The 18,141-nt window shown below is 32.7% G+C and overlaps 1 protein-coding gene across 1 annotated transcript; it reads left to right on the top strand.

Annotated features, from left to right (window-relative positions):
* Positions 1-8,014: 8,014 nt before the first annotated feature.
* On the top strand, positions 8,015-10,066 carry LOC127813279 (methanol O-anthraniloyltransferase-like). The gene is made up of 2 exons (XM_052354171.1): positions 8,015-8,662; positions 8,964-10,066. The coding sequence occupies exons 1-2, from the start codon at positions 8,126-8,128 to the stop codon at positions 9,888-9,890; spliced, it is 1,464 nt and encodes a 487-aa protein (XP_052210131.1). The 5' UTR covers positions 8,015-8,125; the 3' UTR covers positions 9,891-10,066.
* Positions 10,067-18,141: the final 8,075 nt, after the last annotated feature.

Raw genomic sequence — 18,141 nt, 5'->3', positions numbered from 1 at the left:
TCACTACCCCCTTAACTCAGCTGTAAATTGTTGAATGCTCAACTTTTTATAAGATAAGACACTTAAAACACTTAAAACTCTTACAACTTTATTTGAAAATTTAACTGAACATTAGAGAGTTTACACAATAAATACGCTCTATCCAATGATAATTTCCTTTTTACAAAGTTTTTGAAACTTAACTTTTCACAATAATAAATATATTATTATAATCAAAAGACAACAATTTCAAAGCTAAATATGACCTCCTTTATCCTAATCACCTGTGGCCGCAATTGGAATGGTTCGAACAATGATAGGATGGAAATAACAGGCTTATTAATTATGTTGCCCGCGCTGTCTGACGCGGGCTAGCAAGGGGGGGTGGGACCCACCCCCATGGGGCCCACACCTGTCTCAATTTGCCCGGCTGTCGGGCAATTGTAATATTTTAGTGGAAATTATTGAGTGGTAGCTAAAAAAGGCTCATCTTCATCAGAGAGATTTGGATAGGATTACGCTATAGTTCCAGCATAGGCTACAGCATGGGCTACCAAATGAATTTTAAATTGATTTTTAAATTATTTTGTTGGCCCAAGAAATGTACCCGCCCAATGCCTCTCCTTCTCTCTGTCGTCCCAGTTACGTCTCTCCTCTCCGATCACCGTCGGCCCATTTTAATTCATATGGTTCAGCATGACGTGTGGTCATTAACAATCGTATAAGATAAGACATGCCCCATTTTCTGTAAAGCTGGACTGATTAGTTCCCACAAAACGTGCGACATGTCCCCTCTGTAACCTTCAAAAATAATGCTTGTGAAGAAATATCTTATAAGATAATGTTCGTTTATTTCTTGACTCTTGATTCTTCGTGATCAAAGAAATATCTTGACACTTCGTGATCATGTTGCTTGTACGTGTTTAAAAACTCTATATGACATCTATGTTATCTAAAACGTTAAATTATTAAATAGAGTTTAATACGTGACTAGACTTCATTGTATACAATAATAATAACATATCCAACCGTTATCTTACTATGTGGGATTTGTTATATGAATTTTAGACTTCTATGTGGATTACATCCCAACAGATAATTTATTTATAATTCATATTTGAATTCAACTAAGTTTTATGCTGGCTGTTGGCTACCTAACGCAACTCTTCTCCTTTATCCAGAGTTGGGACCGACAATAAATAATATCCCCTGGTAGAGTAATGAAGACTTCATTGTATACAATTGGTTTAAATTCATGTAACTATTTAGACATTCATTTAATATATTTGCCTACTTTGATATTATAGTAAATTATCAAAGGCGAAATATCAAATAAGTTATTGTATTTTTAAAAAGCGTCAATAAGTTACTATACTTTTAAATTTAAGATTATTTTAAATTACTATATTTTAAAAAATGCCAAATAAAACACTCGATAATGGGTTATATATTTTGGAAGGTAGTGCCACATTTTCTTTTGTTGAGGGACAATTATAAGGTGACACGTGTCTTACAAATTAATTAGTGCCACATGTCACATTCTATTATACTACGTGAGAATAGTTACATTCCAAACTTTCACTGCAAAAAAAAGCTGGGCTTAGGGATGGATTTTAGGGTTTAAAAACAGAATTAGAGATAGATTTTGGTTGGTTTCTTATAAGAGCCCGGTTGTTGAACAAATAGAGATGAATTTTTTTTCATCTAAAAAAAATCATCGCTAAATTTTGACAAAATCGATGATAAAATAGGTCAAATTTTGCTTTTTGAAACGAGATTTTTGTTTTTAGATATAAAATTTTTTTTGCTTCTATAGTTAGAGATGAATATTTTTCCACCTCTAACTAATTTTTAGAGGTAGAATTTTGTTTCTATCTCTACAATTTTGATACTCGATTCTGTCTCTAAACTTTAAGACAAAATTTTAGAGACTGAAATAATTTTCGTTTCTAAAATTAGCCTTAAAAGATGAAATTTTTTTAATCTCTTATTTTTAGATTTGTCAAAAAGACCCAAAAATAATTAAAATTGATTAATTCAAAACTCATCATCATATATAATTATGAGTGTCGTCTGATTATAATTAATGAGTATCTGTGGCTGGAATGGTTGGGTTAGATGGAGTGGTTGGCTGAGGTGACAACTTTAGGGGGTGGGAGTTGGTGAATGAAGACTTAGGGGCTTCGAGGTAATTCCCCTGGAAGAGTATGCATGTTATCTCTTGCTATGATCACTTCTCCAATGTCAAACTAGAGATCTTTTGAGGCATAACTATAGGTGTCAAAAGGGTCGGCCCGGCCCGGCCCGAGTCGGCCCACGGACTTTTTAAACGAGCCGGGCCGACCCCGGGCCGGGCCCGGGCCCTTTTATCATTGATAGGGCCCGGCCCGGCCCACGACCCCCCTACAAAGGGGCCGGGCCGGGCCAGCCCGTGGGCTAGAGGGTCGGGCCGGGCCCTTAGCCTACAGGGCCTAACGGGCCGGGCCCATCGGGCCTGGCCTTTTTTTTTTCTTTTTTTTAAATAATTTTTTAAAAAATAATACATATAATATATACATATATAAAAATTAATTTGTTTCTTTTTAAAATATTTTCTATCTTAATTCTTAAGTTTTAAATATTATTTCATTATTTTATATGCCTTATAATTTTTCTTGTGAATTGATATGAAAAATAATGTACATATAAAAAGGAGAATGTTTATTTATAATTTAAATATATAAAAAATTTAACTTAAAAATTTTAAATAAATTAATTGATGGTTATTATTTATATATATTGTGAAATTAAATTTTTTAATATCCAATATCAATAATTACTAAATAATAACAAAATTAAAAAAAAAATGAGTAAAGACCTTATTGGCCCATAAGGGCCCAACTGGCCACGGGCCGGGCCGGGCCGTGGGACTAATATCTTTGGCCCAGCCCGGCCCGTATGAACAGTAACGGGCCGGGCCAAAGCCCGGCCCGTCACGGGCTGGGCCGGGCGGCCCGGCCCTTTTGACACCTCTAGGCATAACATCCACCTGATCAGTCTAAGACACAATTGTCCTGGATGGATAAAGGCATCATATACTCTAGATTTGCTGTCCCCAGGTCAAATACACGTCACTTCTTATGGAAACATAATTTTGATTAAGTGAGAACGAATTTAAATATAAAAAATATAATTTTAAAAATAAAATAATAATATTAATATTAAAATATAAAAAAATTATAATTATTTTTGACTACTTTTCATACTATAAATTACAATTATTGAAAAAAATTATCTTGATTATTTGAATCTCTAGACTCATTATGATCACGAAAGACTAATTCTTGGTGTAAAAGACTAATTCTTGGTGTAAAAAATTATCTTGATTATTTGAATCTCTAGACTCGTTATGATCACCAACACAATCAATTGATACATTTAAATAAATTCGATAATCATACTATATTTATTTTAATTATTTGAAGAAAACTGTTTCAATATTTTGCTCTTGATTTATTAAAACCTTACCGTTGTTTCGAGCTTGATTATGTGCACTATTGACATCTCCAACATAAATTTAAAGTTTGTCTTCTTTTTAAAATTATTGAACCCATCTTTCATAAAAGAATCATTACCTCCTTGTTCCCCATTATTTTTTTTTAAAAAGATAATAATATAAGTAAAACGCGACATTTTTGCTTATACTATATTCTAACTAATCATAAAATTCATTAAACAAAACTGGAATGAAATGTCTTGATTTTGAGGCTGACACAGACCTCTTTACAAGTAGGCTATTTTAATTTGATCTCAAAAATTAATATTGTAATCTATTATTGGAGTTCTTAACCTGGAATACATAAGAAGTTGTGCAATATCAATTTGCTCAATACTTGCTTTGTTAACTTGTTTATTTTCTTCAATATAAATTTTTTCTATATTTATTTTCTTTGTTTCACAATTTTCTTCAATACTTTCATTTCTTTGCATCATCATTGGGAAAAAATAAAATTATAAATAAATTATAAAAAATGTTGTGATGGTTACTACTGGGTCATTATATATTTGTTTTTTTTATTTTATTTCTAGTAGTAAACTATAATATAACTTTTTTTATTTCTAATAATAAACCATTGTAGAAACTAAAATTAAGAAAAAAATCTGGCCCAATAAAGGCAATTGCCCCCAATTGCCCTCACGTGGTTCCGTCCTTGCTCTAGAACTCCTCTCTGTAGACGTTTGTGATGAGTTTTTCTCCTATTATTACCTATTAAATTTATCCTAAAATAAGAAATTTAGATACAAGTAAATTATTTGAAATAAAATTAAATTTCATATTGTCATGATAATTAAATATTAAATTTTATTAAAAATTAGTAGTTACAGCAATATGTGCAACTTTAGAGGAGATCAAATGGTATTTGGTTTTGTAGTGTTTGAGCACATGCAAACTCTATAAACTCTCTAACCCCATTAATAAATTTATTAGTCAAATATTAATTAGTTTATTTTATAATAAATTGACTACCTTGTCTCCTTGCAACTTATATATTATGGGTTTAAAACATTTGTCCTTAGACATGTAAAGAATACCTATATTTATTTTACCTTATTAAAAATCTAAATACATATCTCCTCTTTAGATTAATTTATTTGGCACGTTAATAATCCATATGTCTCGTAATATATTTTAAAAAATTTAACAAATAGTTTGATGGAATCTTAGAATGTTTCATAATATTATCTTGATCATTTCATATTTTGATCTAAAAAATATTTTAACTTTATTTTTTTTATTTAAAAAAAACTCCCAAAATAGATTATACTCAAACTTAATTTGAACCCATGTGGAGCTCTACCAATGCATAAAACTAAATCTACTTTAAGAGCTTACGCTTTTTGTATGTAGTCTTAATTTTACAGTTTTACTATTTTTTTTAATAGCAAATTTGTACTCCTAGTTTTTGCAAATACTCTTATAAATATTATTACGAACGATGGAAGTTTAATTAAGAACTCAGATTCTTTGGTCAAATTAATATATCTGGCCAGCACAAATAACCAACTAATTGATTACTGTGAAGTGATGATTAAACATTCGAGTTCAAATAGCGAACGAATGCTTGTTTTAAAAATTCATAAGTTCAATTCATGCATGTTCTCTTCACGCTGGAGAAGTTAACTTACAATTTAATTGCAACATACACAACATACGTGTAATAAACACATACAAATACATACAATATACACATATAGTTACCACTTTACAGCAGATGGCGACGGCGGTGGCAGCACATTGCGACAGTGGTGGCAGCGGACGGCGGTGGTGGCTCGAAAGCGGATAGCATCGGTCAGCGGTGGGTCAAGAACTTTCGGCAGTGGAAGTGGGTTGGCACCAATGGCGACGATGGTAGCGGACAGCGAAGGGCGATGACAGCGGCGAGCAATAACGGCGATGGATCGGGCAACAATGGCGGTCAATCGATTTGATTTAAGGATTTTGCATATTTTGAACTTTACTAGGAAATGGAGGATGAAGAAGGGCCCGATTGATGATATCAAATCAAGTGGAAAATTCTGTTTCTAAAATTCTGTCTCTATTCAAATTAGAGATGGAATTTCTCCTCTCTAATTTCTTTTCCAATAGAGATGGAATTTCTCCTCTCTAATTTCTTTTCGGATGGAAATTAACATTAGAGATGGATATTTTTTTATCTCTGAAATCGAAAAAAAAAAATTAGAAATGATATTTTTTTTTCATCTTTGAAGTTGAGAAACATTTAAAGATGAAAAAATTCCATCTCCGAGTCCATCTCTAACGGATAAAAAATTGCATAGATGGAATTATTTTCGTCTTTAAAATAAGAGACAATTTTTTTTGTCTTTGACTCCAACTTTGATTTAGAGAAGGAAAAAAAAATCTGTCTATAAAAACTTTTTTGGGTGATTTTAGTTATTTTTCTCAAAATCTATCTTTGTTAGAGATGAAAAAAATTGATTTTAATTTATTCTCTAAAATCAATTTTTTTTTTTTGTAGTATTTTCAAGAATCCCGAATTGGCCATTCCTAGGGATCTTGATCGACTATCATGGAAGAATAATTCTGGCAAAAATCTCCCTCATTTGTCAAGAGTTGGACTATATAAGCAGAACAATCTCTTGAAGGTAGACAAAAATACACTTTGAAAACTTATTATTTTGTTGTTCACTCCCTCATGTACCAAGCATTGACTTGATTGTCGGAGTCCATTCAAGAAGACATACGGCTCACTCTTGCAAAAGTCTAATTAATGCTTGGTGTTCCACATCCTAATTCTTAACAACATTATCATCAAGGTAGATCCAAGTAAGTGGGTTGAGCTGGACGGATGGACTAGACTAATTAAATTTGGGTTGAGCTATTATTAAAAAATTAAAAAAATTATCTTATAAACTTAAAATTTTGTTGTGGATTGCCCTAAGTTCTGCTCAGGGCAGCTCACTAATAAATTTGACCTTGATCACCATTGTACTTTGAGATTCAAGGCCATATTTGTCATTTTGGTAGATGTGTTTTTTAATTTTGTTCAATGATGTTTAACGTCATTAACAAAGTAAACTCCATTTCCAATCAAAATAATTTCACACAATTATAACTATAATTTCAAAGAATTTTCACACAATTGCAATTTGTGTTCTTTTAAAAATATAGTGGCCAATTTGACCACAACATTTAAATACAATTACTTATTTAATTTTTTCTAAAGTATAGTGACTGATTTAACCCAAAAAAAAAAATAAAGTAGCTTATTTATCACTTCACCCAATCAGTAACCACCTTTCACCAACTTATCTAAAACTTTAAAATAAATCATTGGTAACAATATCATGAGCCATTTTTTTCCCATAAACCCCCAGCTCAATTTGTCATTATAAGCGGCAACCCAAATTTCATTAGGAAAAAGACACTCAGAATGTGAAAATAACCTCTCTTTTAACCTTGCCAACCCACACACTTACTCATACTTAATTGTTCAATCAACAAAATTGTTCTTCTCCCCACACACACCCCGGGTGTCCATCAGGGTCAGCCCTGAGATTTTAGGGGCCGCAACCATATATGAAATTCTCTATATTTGAAAATAAAATTACATGTAATGAGTATGAATAAATTTTTTTATTATATAAAAATATTCAAAGTTACCACAATAATAATTTAAAATTACAACATTTCACTTTAAATTTATTTTTCTAACATTTTTAGATAAAAAATTAACAAATATTTTCTAGTAGACATAATAAATCAATTCAAATACCAAAATCAATATAATATCAAATTCAAATATAATTGAGGAACAGTAGAACCTAATTAGATTTGATATTTGAATTTAAATCTACAAAACAAATTAACAGAAGAATATAATAGTAAAAAATAGAAAAAATTAATTGCACTTTCCAGAATTTTTCATCGCACACAAAACAACCCCAAACCCACCACTACCAAAATTTTTGAGAACTTAATGTGTACTTGTTTCTTCATTAAAAATAATTTTTCATGTCTCCATTTTCCCCCATTTTTAATTATAAAATTTAGAACTATAAGAAAGAAAAGCCAAACATAATTTTTAGGCCCGAATAGTAGATTGGAGAGCAGTGCATACCTAAACAGATTAGTGGCCTTTCGTTAATAGCGACTGATGAGCAGCGACGATCGGTTGGCTGGAGACAACGAAAATGGTAGTAGAAGAGAGGGAAACAAAAGCAATGGAGGTTTGGACTTTAGAGATTTGAGAATTTGATCAAGGGAAATAGGTGGAACATCTTCAACCACTATTTTTGATTCAACCTTTGTTGAAATATTTTGTTGTTAAATAAAAAATACAATAATTTAAAAAAATAATATTAATAATTATTTTATTGATAAAAATAGAAAAATTTAAAATTATGATAAATGATAAAATAATTTAAATTATAATAATTATTAAATAATTTAAATAATAGTTTATGGACCTCTCTAAAATTATAAAAAAATTAAAAGTAATTGGAAGGGGGGGGGGGGGCTAGCTAGGCGGCTGCCTAGACAGCCCAAGCCCAGGGCCGGCGCCGGTAGACAGCCTATGCCCAGGGCCAGGCCTGGCGTCCACCATGCAATTTAATGCATATATGATTCGTGGTTACTACTCGAAACATGCTTCACTTGTATAAATACCACTGCTCGGTTTCCACTTTCCTCTTCACCTACGGATGTGCAGCCACAAGCCAAATCCAGAAAACAATGGCTCGTCCAAGCTCTTCACCCTTCTCCGTGAGACAAGGCAAGCCGGAATTGCTTCCGCCGGCAAAGCCTACCCCTCGCGAGCTGAAGCAGCTCTCCGACATAGATGACCAGAAAGGCCTCCAGTTCCAGTTTCCGGTGATGATGTTCTATGAGAACAAGAGTATTCCAGGAACGGAAAGAAATGATCCAGTGAGGGTGATTCAAGAAGCCATAGCTGAAACTCTTGTCTTCTACTACCCACTCGCCGGAAGGCTCATTGAAATAGAGCCGAACCGGCTTGCTGTAGACTGCACCGGCGAAGGCATCTTGTTCGTAGAAGCCGACGCCGATGTCAGCTTTGGCCAGCTCGGCGGCGCGATTCAGCCCCCGTGTCCTTACATGAACGAGTTTTTGTGTGATGACCCTGCTTACGGAGGCATCACCTATTCCCCTTTGTTGTTGGTCCAGGTAGTTCAAGATAAATTAAAAAAATTAAATGAATAAAGATCTTATAGACTAATAATATTTTCTTTTTTCTTTGGTAAGAAGGTGAATGGATAGATCCGTATAAACTAATTAATCAAAATCAGATTCATGCTTTTTAAGTATTTATGTTATTTTTTTAAATGTTAATAATTGCCCCTTATATATTCATTTAACCTTAATATATAATATTATTATATTCTATATCATAACGAACCATTTAATTGGTTGTTTGAAATTATCCCTTGATGGACAAATTTTCTGGTTTACTGTCTGCTGCCTGCAGATAACACGTCTCTCATGTGGAGGATTTGTATTTGCAATACGACTGAACCACGTGATTAGTGATGGTTCCGGCTTAGTCCAATTCTTAAAGGCCGTAGCAGAGATAGCACAAGGTTCATCTGAGCCATCGTTGCTACCGGTTTGGGAAAGAGAGCTCTTGAACGCAAGGCACCCACCAAAGATCACATGCGCGCATCACGCTTATGAGAATTTGAGCAACCACAACAGCAGATTAGTCTCCATGGCCAGCAACAACATGGCCCATCAATCTTTCTTCTTCGGCCATACAGAGAAAAGAGCCCTTTTGAAGCATCTCCCCCCACGCCTTCAATCATACTCTACATTCGACGTGCTCACAGCGAGTCTCTGGAGATGTTGGGCAATTTCAATGGCACCAAATCCAGAAGAAATTGTTTGCTTGTGCTTCCCCACCAGTGTGCGCGGCAAGAATGGCGTACGCTTGCCTAGCGGATATTATGGCAACGCATTTGTTTTGGCGTCAGCCATTTCGGAGGCTGGAAAGCTGTGCAGGAACCCGGTAGCGTATGCGCTAGAGCTAGTGAAGAAAGCAAAAGCCCAGGTGAATGAAGAGTTCATTAGATCATCGGCAGATTGTATTGTGATGAAGGGGCGACGCTCATTTTCAACACCATGGAGTTTCGTCGTCACTGATACGACGAGGGCTGGTTTCACAGAGGTGGATTTCGGCTGGGGAACGCCTGTTTATGGCGGTCCTGCCGGAAGCCAGTCTCCTATAAACCTCTATGTAAAGTTCAAAAACAATGAAGGAGAGTGGGGGATTCTGGTGCCCGTGTATTTGCCGGCAGCAGCCATGCAAAGATTCAAGGAGGAAATTTGGAGAATGACCCAACAGCCTCCTGACGATTCACTTTGCAATCACCCAACTGATAGTACCTCCAAGTTGTAATTTCACATATCTTCATTAGGAGATGAGATGATGCCTTGTAAGTGGATTGCCTAGCTTATCGATCCTTAATTCCCTACTCTACTTAGAAGCACTACTAGTCTGTAAACAATGCATCCGTCTAATTTATTTTTATAAGTTCTAATTAATTTAAAGTTTATTTTAAGGTTAATTTTAGAGTTATTTATTTAGAATATATAAAAAAATAATTTGACTCTATCACTCTCTAAACATTTCAAATTATAAGTTACAATACCCCTAAAGGGCCAAAGTTTAGGAGGTTTTTTAATTAATTTTAAAAAGTTTTAGGAAATGAATGGCTGATTTTAAAATTTAGGTAGCCAGGGAGTGTTGGGTGTCCAATTGACCAAAGTTTAAAGGGTGCGTCATCATTATATAAAATTATTATCTTTTCACATATATTTTAAATTTTAAATAATATAAATAAGATGATAAAGCATCGTCAAATGCATGATCACACGTTATTTTGAAATAAACTCCAACACATATAAACAAGTTATAAAAAAACTCGTAAACAAGCCAAACTGAAGTTAAAGATCAAGTTTAAGCTTTATTTAACTAATTATGGTGTGTTTTCAGATATTCCATACTACTGTTTGTTACTCGAATTGCTCTAAATTGGTTTCTTTTCTTTTGTTTTTTTAATTTTCAAATTTCCCTTTCTTTCTTTTGTTGGATCCTATCGTTTATGGTCCCTATTATCTTCGATTTGTAATGCGGCTAGCTGAACTGCTTTTTGATTAAATAGCTGTTACTTAGCAAAATAAAACAAAGAAAAAGTAAATTAAATATGAACCATTAATTCAGGTTAACCATTATGAGTCTTATCACTAAAATTTAGAAACCATAATGTGTAAGTTATACATACTAAACCATATTCTTTTCAAAAATTCTCATATTCTTTCAGTTTTAATAGTTCAACTAGTGTTTCATTTCATTATTAAGTTATGAAATTTGTACTAACTTTAACTTTTCAATCTGTAAACCATTGTACCCTAGAAAACAGATACCAATTAATTTCTAATACTTTGAATGAGGCGACGAATCTATTTTAAGAGAATTGTGGGTTACACAGGCCTTGATTTTATCAGCCCTTTATATACTATTGTGTTTTTATTTTCCATGCACAGTATTATATTATTTTAATATTTCTGTATTGTTGGTTTAAATATAGTATTATAATAATTATATTTTTAAGCAATAATTATAATATTATATATATTATTATTGTTTGGCTAACAATATAATTATTTTATTATGGTTGGATAACAATCTTAAAATAGAGAAGGAAAGATAGAGAGTACGAGTATGTTGAAAACAAATCTTATTATATTTTTCTAATAAATTCAACTCTACAAAATCAGTCGTTGTCATATCACCAACAACAAAACTCAATGGGGTTATAAAATATGGTTGTCCCTTCATCACTAGGCAATTTGTCGACGATATAACATACTCTTTGTTACAAAATTTGCATCGGATACAAATAATGATCAAACTATTATTTAATAATCAAATTTATTGAATAAAATATTATAAAATATTTTTTTTCAAAATTCTAAAGTCAACGTGTTTTTTAATTTTTTATTTTAAAAAATAATTTTTTAAAATAACAAACGAACTATTAAAATAAAAAATTAAAAATAAATTTAAAACTCAAAATTAAAAATTAAAAACGTAAAAAGAATGCAGTTTTAACTTTTCACAATAATAAATATATTATATTATATTCAAAAGACAACAATTTCAAAGCTAAATATGACTTCTTTTATCCTAATCACGTGTGGCCACAATTGGAATGGTTCGAACAAAGATAGATGGAAATAACAGGCCCGCCTGCATTGGCTGACGGGGTTGCAAGAGGGGTGGGACCCTCCCCCATGGGGCCCACACCTGTCTCAATTTGCCCGCGTCCAAATGTAACGTTGCCCTGGAAATACTGGAGTGGTGGCTAAAAAAGGCTTATCATCGGATCTAGAGACTTGGATATGACTTTGGGAGATTCTATTTGCAACCATAAATTTTGCTTTTCGTAACCATTATACATAAATTATTAAATTTTACTATTCGTAACCATATTTATTACTTTGTCCAACCATTTATATACCAAATATACCCTCTAAACACTCATCCCTCAAAAAACACACCCTACGCGCATCCAAATTATTCTTCTTCACATCAAACCCTAGTCTTCTTCCTGTTCTCCTTCTTCGCGCATCAAACCATGTTCTTCTTCTTTAGACCACTCTCACAGACCACTGCCGACCTTTCATCGTCGCCCACTTCGCTTGCCTTACCCACATTTTTCATTGGAGTTCCCCGAAATCTCAGAACTAGGTAATGCCCTTCCTTCGGGGGGTTAAGGATTCCCTGAACCATAAGGTTCGGGGAACCCCTCACCCCTCGAATCTCGCTATTCGGGGGGTGAGGGCTTCACCGAAAGGCGAGATTCGAGGAACCCCATATCCCCTGAATCTCGTTGTTCGGGGGGTTAGGGGTTTCCCGAACAGTAAGGTTCGGGAAACCCCTCACCCCTAGAATCTCGCTGTTCGGGAGGTGAGGGCTTTCCCGAAGGGCAAGATTCGGGGAACCCCATACCCCCGAATCTCGTTGTTCGGGGGGTTAGGGGTTCCCCGAATCTCACCCTTCGGGGCTAAGGAGTTTCTTTAAAAATATGAAAATAATGATACCAATGATATAAAATATGAAAGTAAATGATATACAAAATTGAAATCGAACTTACTGAATTTTGCACAGTGAAATTTGGATCAGATTAGGTTGATTTATTGGTATCAAAAATTAAAATTAACTCAAAAATAAAATTAAGATTAAAGCAACATTAATTTAAAAAAATATATAATATTAATCCAAAGATTTGAAAGATAATGATTCGAAGTAATTTATACACAAAATTATTATATATATATATGTATGTATATAATTATAATATATATAGTTATAATATATATAATAATATAATATATATATATATATATAATAGTATCCATTCTCCCGAACCCATGAGTTCGGGAGAATGGATACAATTGCATTCTATATATTTATAATAGTATAATATTATATAATAAATTATATAATTGAATTAGGGAGAATTTCATTCTCCCGAATCCATAGATTTGGGAGAATGCAATTCTCCTGAATTTATGATTTTGGGAAAAATAGTTTTTCCTGAACTCATGAGTTCGGGAGAATTGATTTTTCTCGAACGTTGGGGTTTGGGCGGTTAAGGGTTTCCCGAACCTTGAGGTTTGGGGAATCCCAAATCGCCCGAATTTCGGGATTCGGGGCATCCCCTCGCCTCCAAAGCAGTGTATTTTTTATTTTTTAATTCATTTGTCATGTATGTATATATAAATTATGTGATTAAACTAGTGATAGATGTTATAAATTGTGTTTTTTCTCACCGAAACATGAATACTCATTATCTTTTTTGTCAAACTCTGCGTAAACATTTACAGATAATAATCATCCATCGCTGATAATAATGGCTATGGTGATGAGAACTCGGCTGAGCAATGTTTGATGTTCAATAATAGTGGCTGCTGCTCGGTGTTGAATAATAATGGTTGCGCGATATTTAGTTGTACGTGAGAAAGTGGCGGTGGCGATGGTGGTCGAGAAAGTGAGTGCACGAGCTTGAAGAGTAATGATGAGTGGTTGAGCGTTAAATATTTAAATAAAGGGTAAATATGAGTTTTTATCTCAGGATATTTTAAAAATATTAAAAGTGGGTTACAGATAGCAAAACTTATGGTTGCAAATAGAATTTTCCTATGACTTTCCTTTTGTGACAAAGCGCCAAAATTTCTTTCGAAAATGCCCTGGACGAAGCTGGAAGCCTTGAATCCAGGATCCTCAGCCACAAATGTTTCAAATTTGAAGGACTTTCTTATCCCTCCGTAAATATCTATATTTTTAGATACAAACAAATACCTTATATTTAACTTAGCAAACTCATCTTAAACTCATTATCAAAAGGTTGAATTAATTTGATCCCCTAAACCCATTTCGATTGAGTTGATATATCGAATCGTGATATTATCAAATACACAATTTATTACTTTTAGAAGCAAACTCAATTTAACTTCCTCTCCATACTTAATTCCAAATAGACCCTAAGAGCACTGTGAATCTTAAATTAAAATAAAGCAAAAAAATAGCTTATTTAAAAATAAAATATATTTATTATTCTTTACCTTAAGAGTGATGATAGTAAAACCATTAATTAAAACAATAATGGGAAGAAAATAATAAATTCTAGCAGCCAATAATTACCTTATTGAAGAATTTTGTGGATGCCAGCAGGATAAATGGTCCAAATCATTTTTTTTTTTAATAATATGAATCATGGCAAAAATTCCGATGCCTTGTGATAAAAGAAAATTTGAGATTACATAATATTATCAGTCTCTTGTTACTTTGTAACAGTAATGTTACATAAACATAGCATAATTTTATAAAAGGGAATCATATATAATGATTTTTCATTTATTAAAAAGAGAATCAAAATATCTTTTGGTCCTAAGCTAAATAATTTCAACATATTTTGTCATATGGTTCAGCATGACATGTGTGGTCATTAACAATCTTATAAGATAAGGACATGCCCCACCTTCTGGACAATCTTATAAGCTGGACTGATTTGTTCCCACAAAAGAAGGAAATGTCCCCTCTGTAACCTTCAAAAGTAATGCTCGTGAAGAAATATCTTATAAGATAATGTTCATTTTATTTTTTTACTCTTGACTCTTTGTGATCATGTTGCTTGTACGCGTTTTATTTTTGTTGAAAATAAAAATAGAAAAATGTTATCGGTACATCTTTGTGTACATCTTAAACTACATAAAGGTGTACCAATTACAAAAAAATTCCTCATGAGACCCAGAGAGACGTGTTAGGCAGGGACATTTTGATCATAATACCTACTTATGTAATTCAAAATGTACAAAAATGATGTACATCTAGCATAATTCATAAAAATAATAATTAAAAATAAAAACTCAATATGACACCTAAAAGTTTAAATTATTAAATAAAGTTTAATATGTGACATTGTATAATTGGTTTAAATTCATGTAACTACTTAGATGTTCATTTAATATATTTGCTTACTTTGATATTATATTAAATTATCAAAGGTGAATTTTTTTTTTTTTGTAAATAAAAATTTTATAGAACAAAAAACAAGCGCAAGAGGAAATATCAAATAAATTATTGTACTTTTAGAAAGAATCAATAAGTTACTATACTTTTAGATTTAAGATTACTTGAGATTACTATATTTTAAAAGGCCTCAAATAAGTCACTTGATAAAGGGTCATATATTTAGGAAGGTAGTGCCACATTTTCCTTTGCTGAGGGACAATTATAATAACGCGACATGTGTCTTACAAATTAATTAATGCCATGTGTCACACTCTATCACACTATATATGTCAGAGTAATTACTCACAGTCTAGACGATGGATGGTGTAACAATGGTGGTTAATCAATTAAATTTAAGAATTTTGCTTATTTTGCACTTTATCAAAAAATTGGAGGTGAAAGGATGCGGTTATATCAAATTTAGAGACAAAACTTTAGAGACGAAAAATTTTGTCTCTAAAATTCCATCTCTATTCAAATTAGAGATGGATTAATTTCTCGTCTCTAATTTTCTTTTTAGATGAAAATTAACATTAAAGATGGATATTTTTTTTGTCTTTGAGATGAAAAAATGTTGTTGGTGGAAAAAAAAAAATAGAGATAAGAATTTTTTCCATTTTTAAAGGTCAGAAACATTTAGAGATGGAAAAATTCCATTACTAAGTCAATCTCTAACGGATAAAATTAAAGCTGTATAGACGAAATTATTTATGTCATCGATTTCATCTTTGATTTAAAGATAGAAAAAAATCTGTCTATAAAAGCTTTTCTGAGTGATATTAATCATCCGTCTCAAAATTCATCTTTGTTAGAGACGAAAAAAATTCATTTTCCAAAATCCATCTCTAAAATCAATTTTTTTATAGTATTTTTGAGAATCTCGAGTTAGCCATTCCTAGGGATCTTGATCTTGATCTTGATCGGCTATCATGGAAGAATAATTCTAGGAAGGATCTTCCTCATTTGTTAAAAGTTAGACTATATAAGCAAAATAATCTCTTGGAGGTAGACAAGAATACACTTTGAAATTTTATTATCCTATTGCTCTCTCTCTTACATACCAAGCATTTACTTGCTTGTCGAAATCTATTCAAAAAGACATAAGTCTCACTCTTTCAAGAGTCTAACGCTTGGTGTTCCACATGCCAATTCTTTGCAACATCACCATTATATTTCGAGATTCGAAGCCATATTTTTCATTTTGGTAGAATTTTTTTTTTTAAATTTTGTTCAACTACCTTTTAACTTCATTAACAAAGTTAACTCTATTTCTCATCAAAAGAATTTCACACAATTATAATTTCAAATTCATCCAATTCTACACAATTGCAATTTATGTCTTTTTTAAAAATAAAGTGGCCAATTTGACCACAACTTTTAAATATATAGTGATTGATTTAACCCAAATACAAAAAAAAGTAGCTTATTTATCACTTCACCCAATTAGTAAGTAGTAACCACCTTTCACCAACTTATCTAAAACTTTAAAATAAATCATTGGTAACAATATCATGAGCCCTTTTTTCTATAAATTAACCCCCAGCTCCATTCATCATTATAAGCGGCAACCCAAATTTCATTAGGAAGAAGACACTCAGAATGTGAAAATAACCTCTTTTAACCTTGCCAACCCACACACTTACACAAACTTAATTGTTCAATCTACTCCAGAGCAGCCATCTACTATGCTTCAGACGATATTGCCAGACCATTTTTAGGAGGTCTTGAAGATCCATCCATTTTAAAGAGTTGTAAAAATCATGTTGCTGTTAACATATGGGCTGGAGAGGTAAGCAATTATAAAAATAATTTTATATTTAAATTAATTATTATAATTTTATTAATTATTTTATTATTTTTGTGTAATAGGAAAGAGGTGTATTGAAGTGCAATAGTCATGGACAAAGAATTCTTGATTGGTCATTAGCAAATCAGCAACGTATTCATGATGTTGTCATCAGATCTCGGTTGGCACCTTTGATAGAATCCACGTATTGATTTGCGAATCCTACAGTTGTCTCAGCCTTTTCAAAGAGATGACAGCCAGAGACTAACACATTTCATCTACCATTTGGTGAGATGACAGTCACGCTAGATGATATTGCTATTATTCTTAATATACCAGTTGCTGGCAGCCCTGTATCAGTCCCTCATTTCACAGGTAATGAAGCTCAGAACTTACTATGTCGTTTACTTGGGGTCTCAATAGTAGAAGCAGCAGGGTAGATAGCGGAGACTCAGGGACCGTATGTGAAATTAGATTGGTTGAGAAAAACGTTTATGAACGTGCTAGATTCAGCTTCGGATGAAGAGATCTACAATGCCAGTATGGCGTATTTATTATTTTTATTAGGTTGTACATTATTTATGGATAAGAGTGGTACCATGATTTCGATTTCCTATCTTGCATTGTTGGAAGACTTAAGTGTATTTGGTTCGTATGCATGGGGGGCTGCTTCTTTGGCATATTTATATAGGCAGCTGGGTATCGCGAATAGAAGAGATGTCAATGGAATCTGTGGATATTTGACATTACTTGAGGTAATCATTTAAATTTTATTATTATGTCATATATTTGACATCTTTTCATATATATTAATAATTATTTATATTAAATGTACACAGGCTTGGATATATGAACATTTTCCTTTGACTAGAAGTAAACATAACTTAGCATATACTGACGAGTTGCCTAGGGCTCACCGTTGGCTTCCTGTTCGTGAGTACGATTCCTTGCAATCTTTGCGAGAGCAACTTGATGATTTAATTGAAGATTAGGTGTAACACCTCGCTCTCAGGAGGGCATCACGTAACGTAAGATTTCGGAGATATAATTTTTTTTTTCAAATAAAAACCCATCAGAAAAACCTTTCCCCGAAGATCCCGTTACACCTTCTCAGTATATCAACTATGAACCATCAATAAACTAAGACAGGTTCACCAACACAAATGCAGAAGCTAGATCGAAACCTTAACAGGTCATAACTGAAACCACTTTATTTATAACATAAAGTCGAACTAACGTTTACATGACATTCTCAAAATACATAACATAACTGAAATGACATAA

The sequence above is a fragment of the Diospyros lotus genome, chromosome 11 (genome assembly GCF_014633365.1).
Source record: "Diospyros lotus cultivar Yz01 chromosome 11, ASM1463336v1, whole genome shotgun sequence".
NCBI classification, from domain to species: Eukaryota; Viridiplantae; Streptophyta; class Magnoliopsida; order Ericales; family Ebenaceae; genus Diospyros; species Diospyros lotus.
This window is presented reverse-complemented; position numbering and strand designations above follow the sequence as displayed.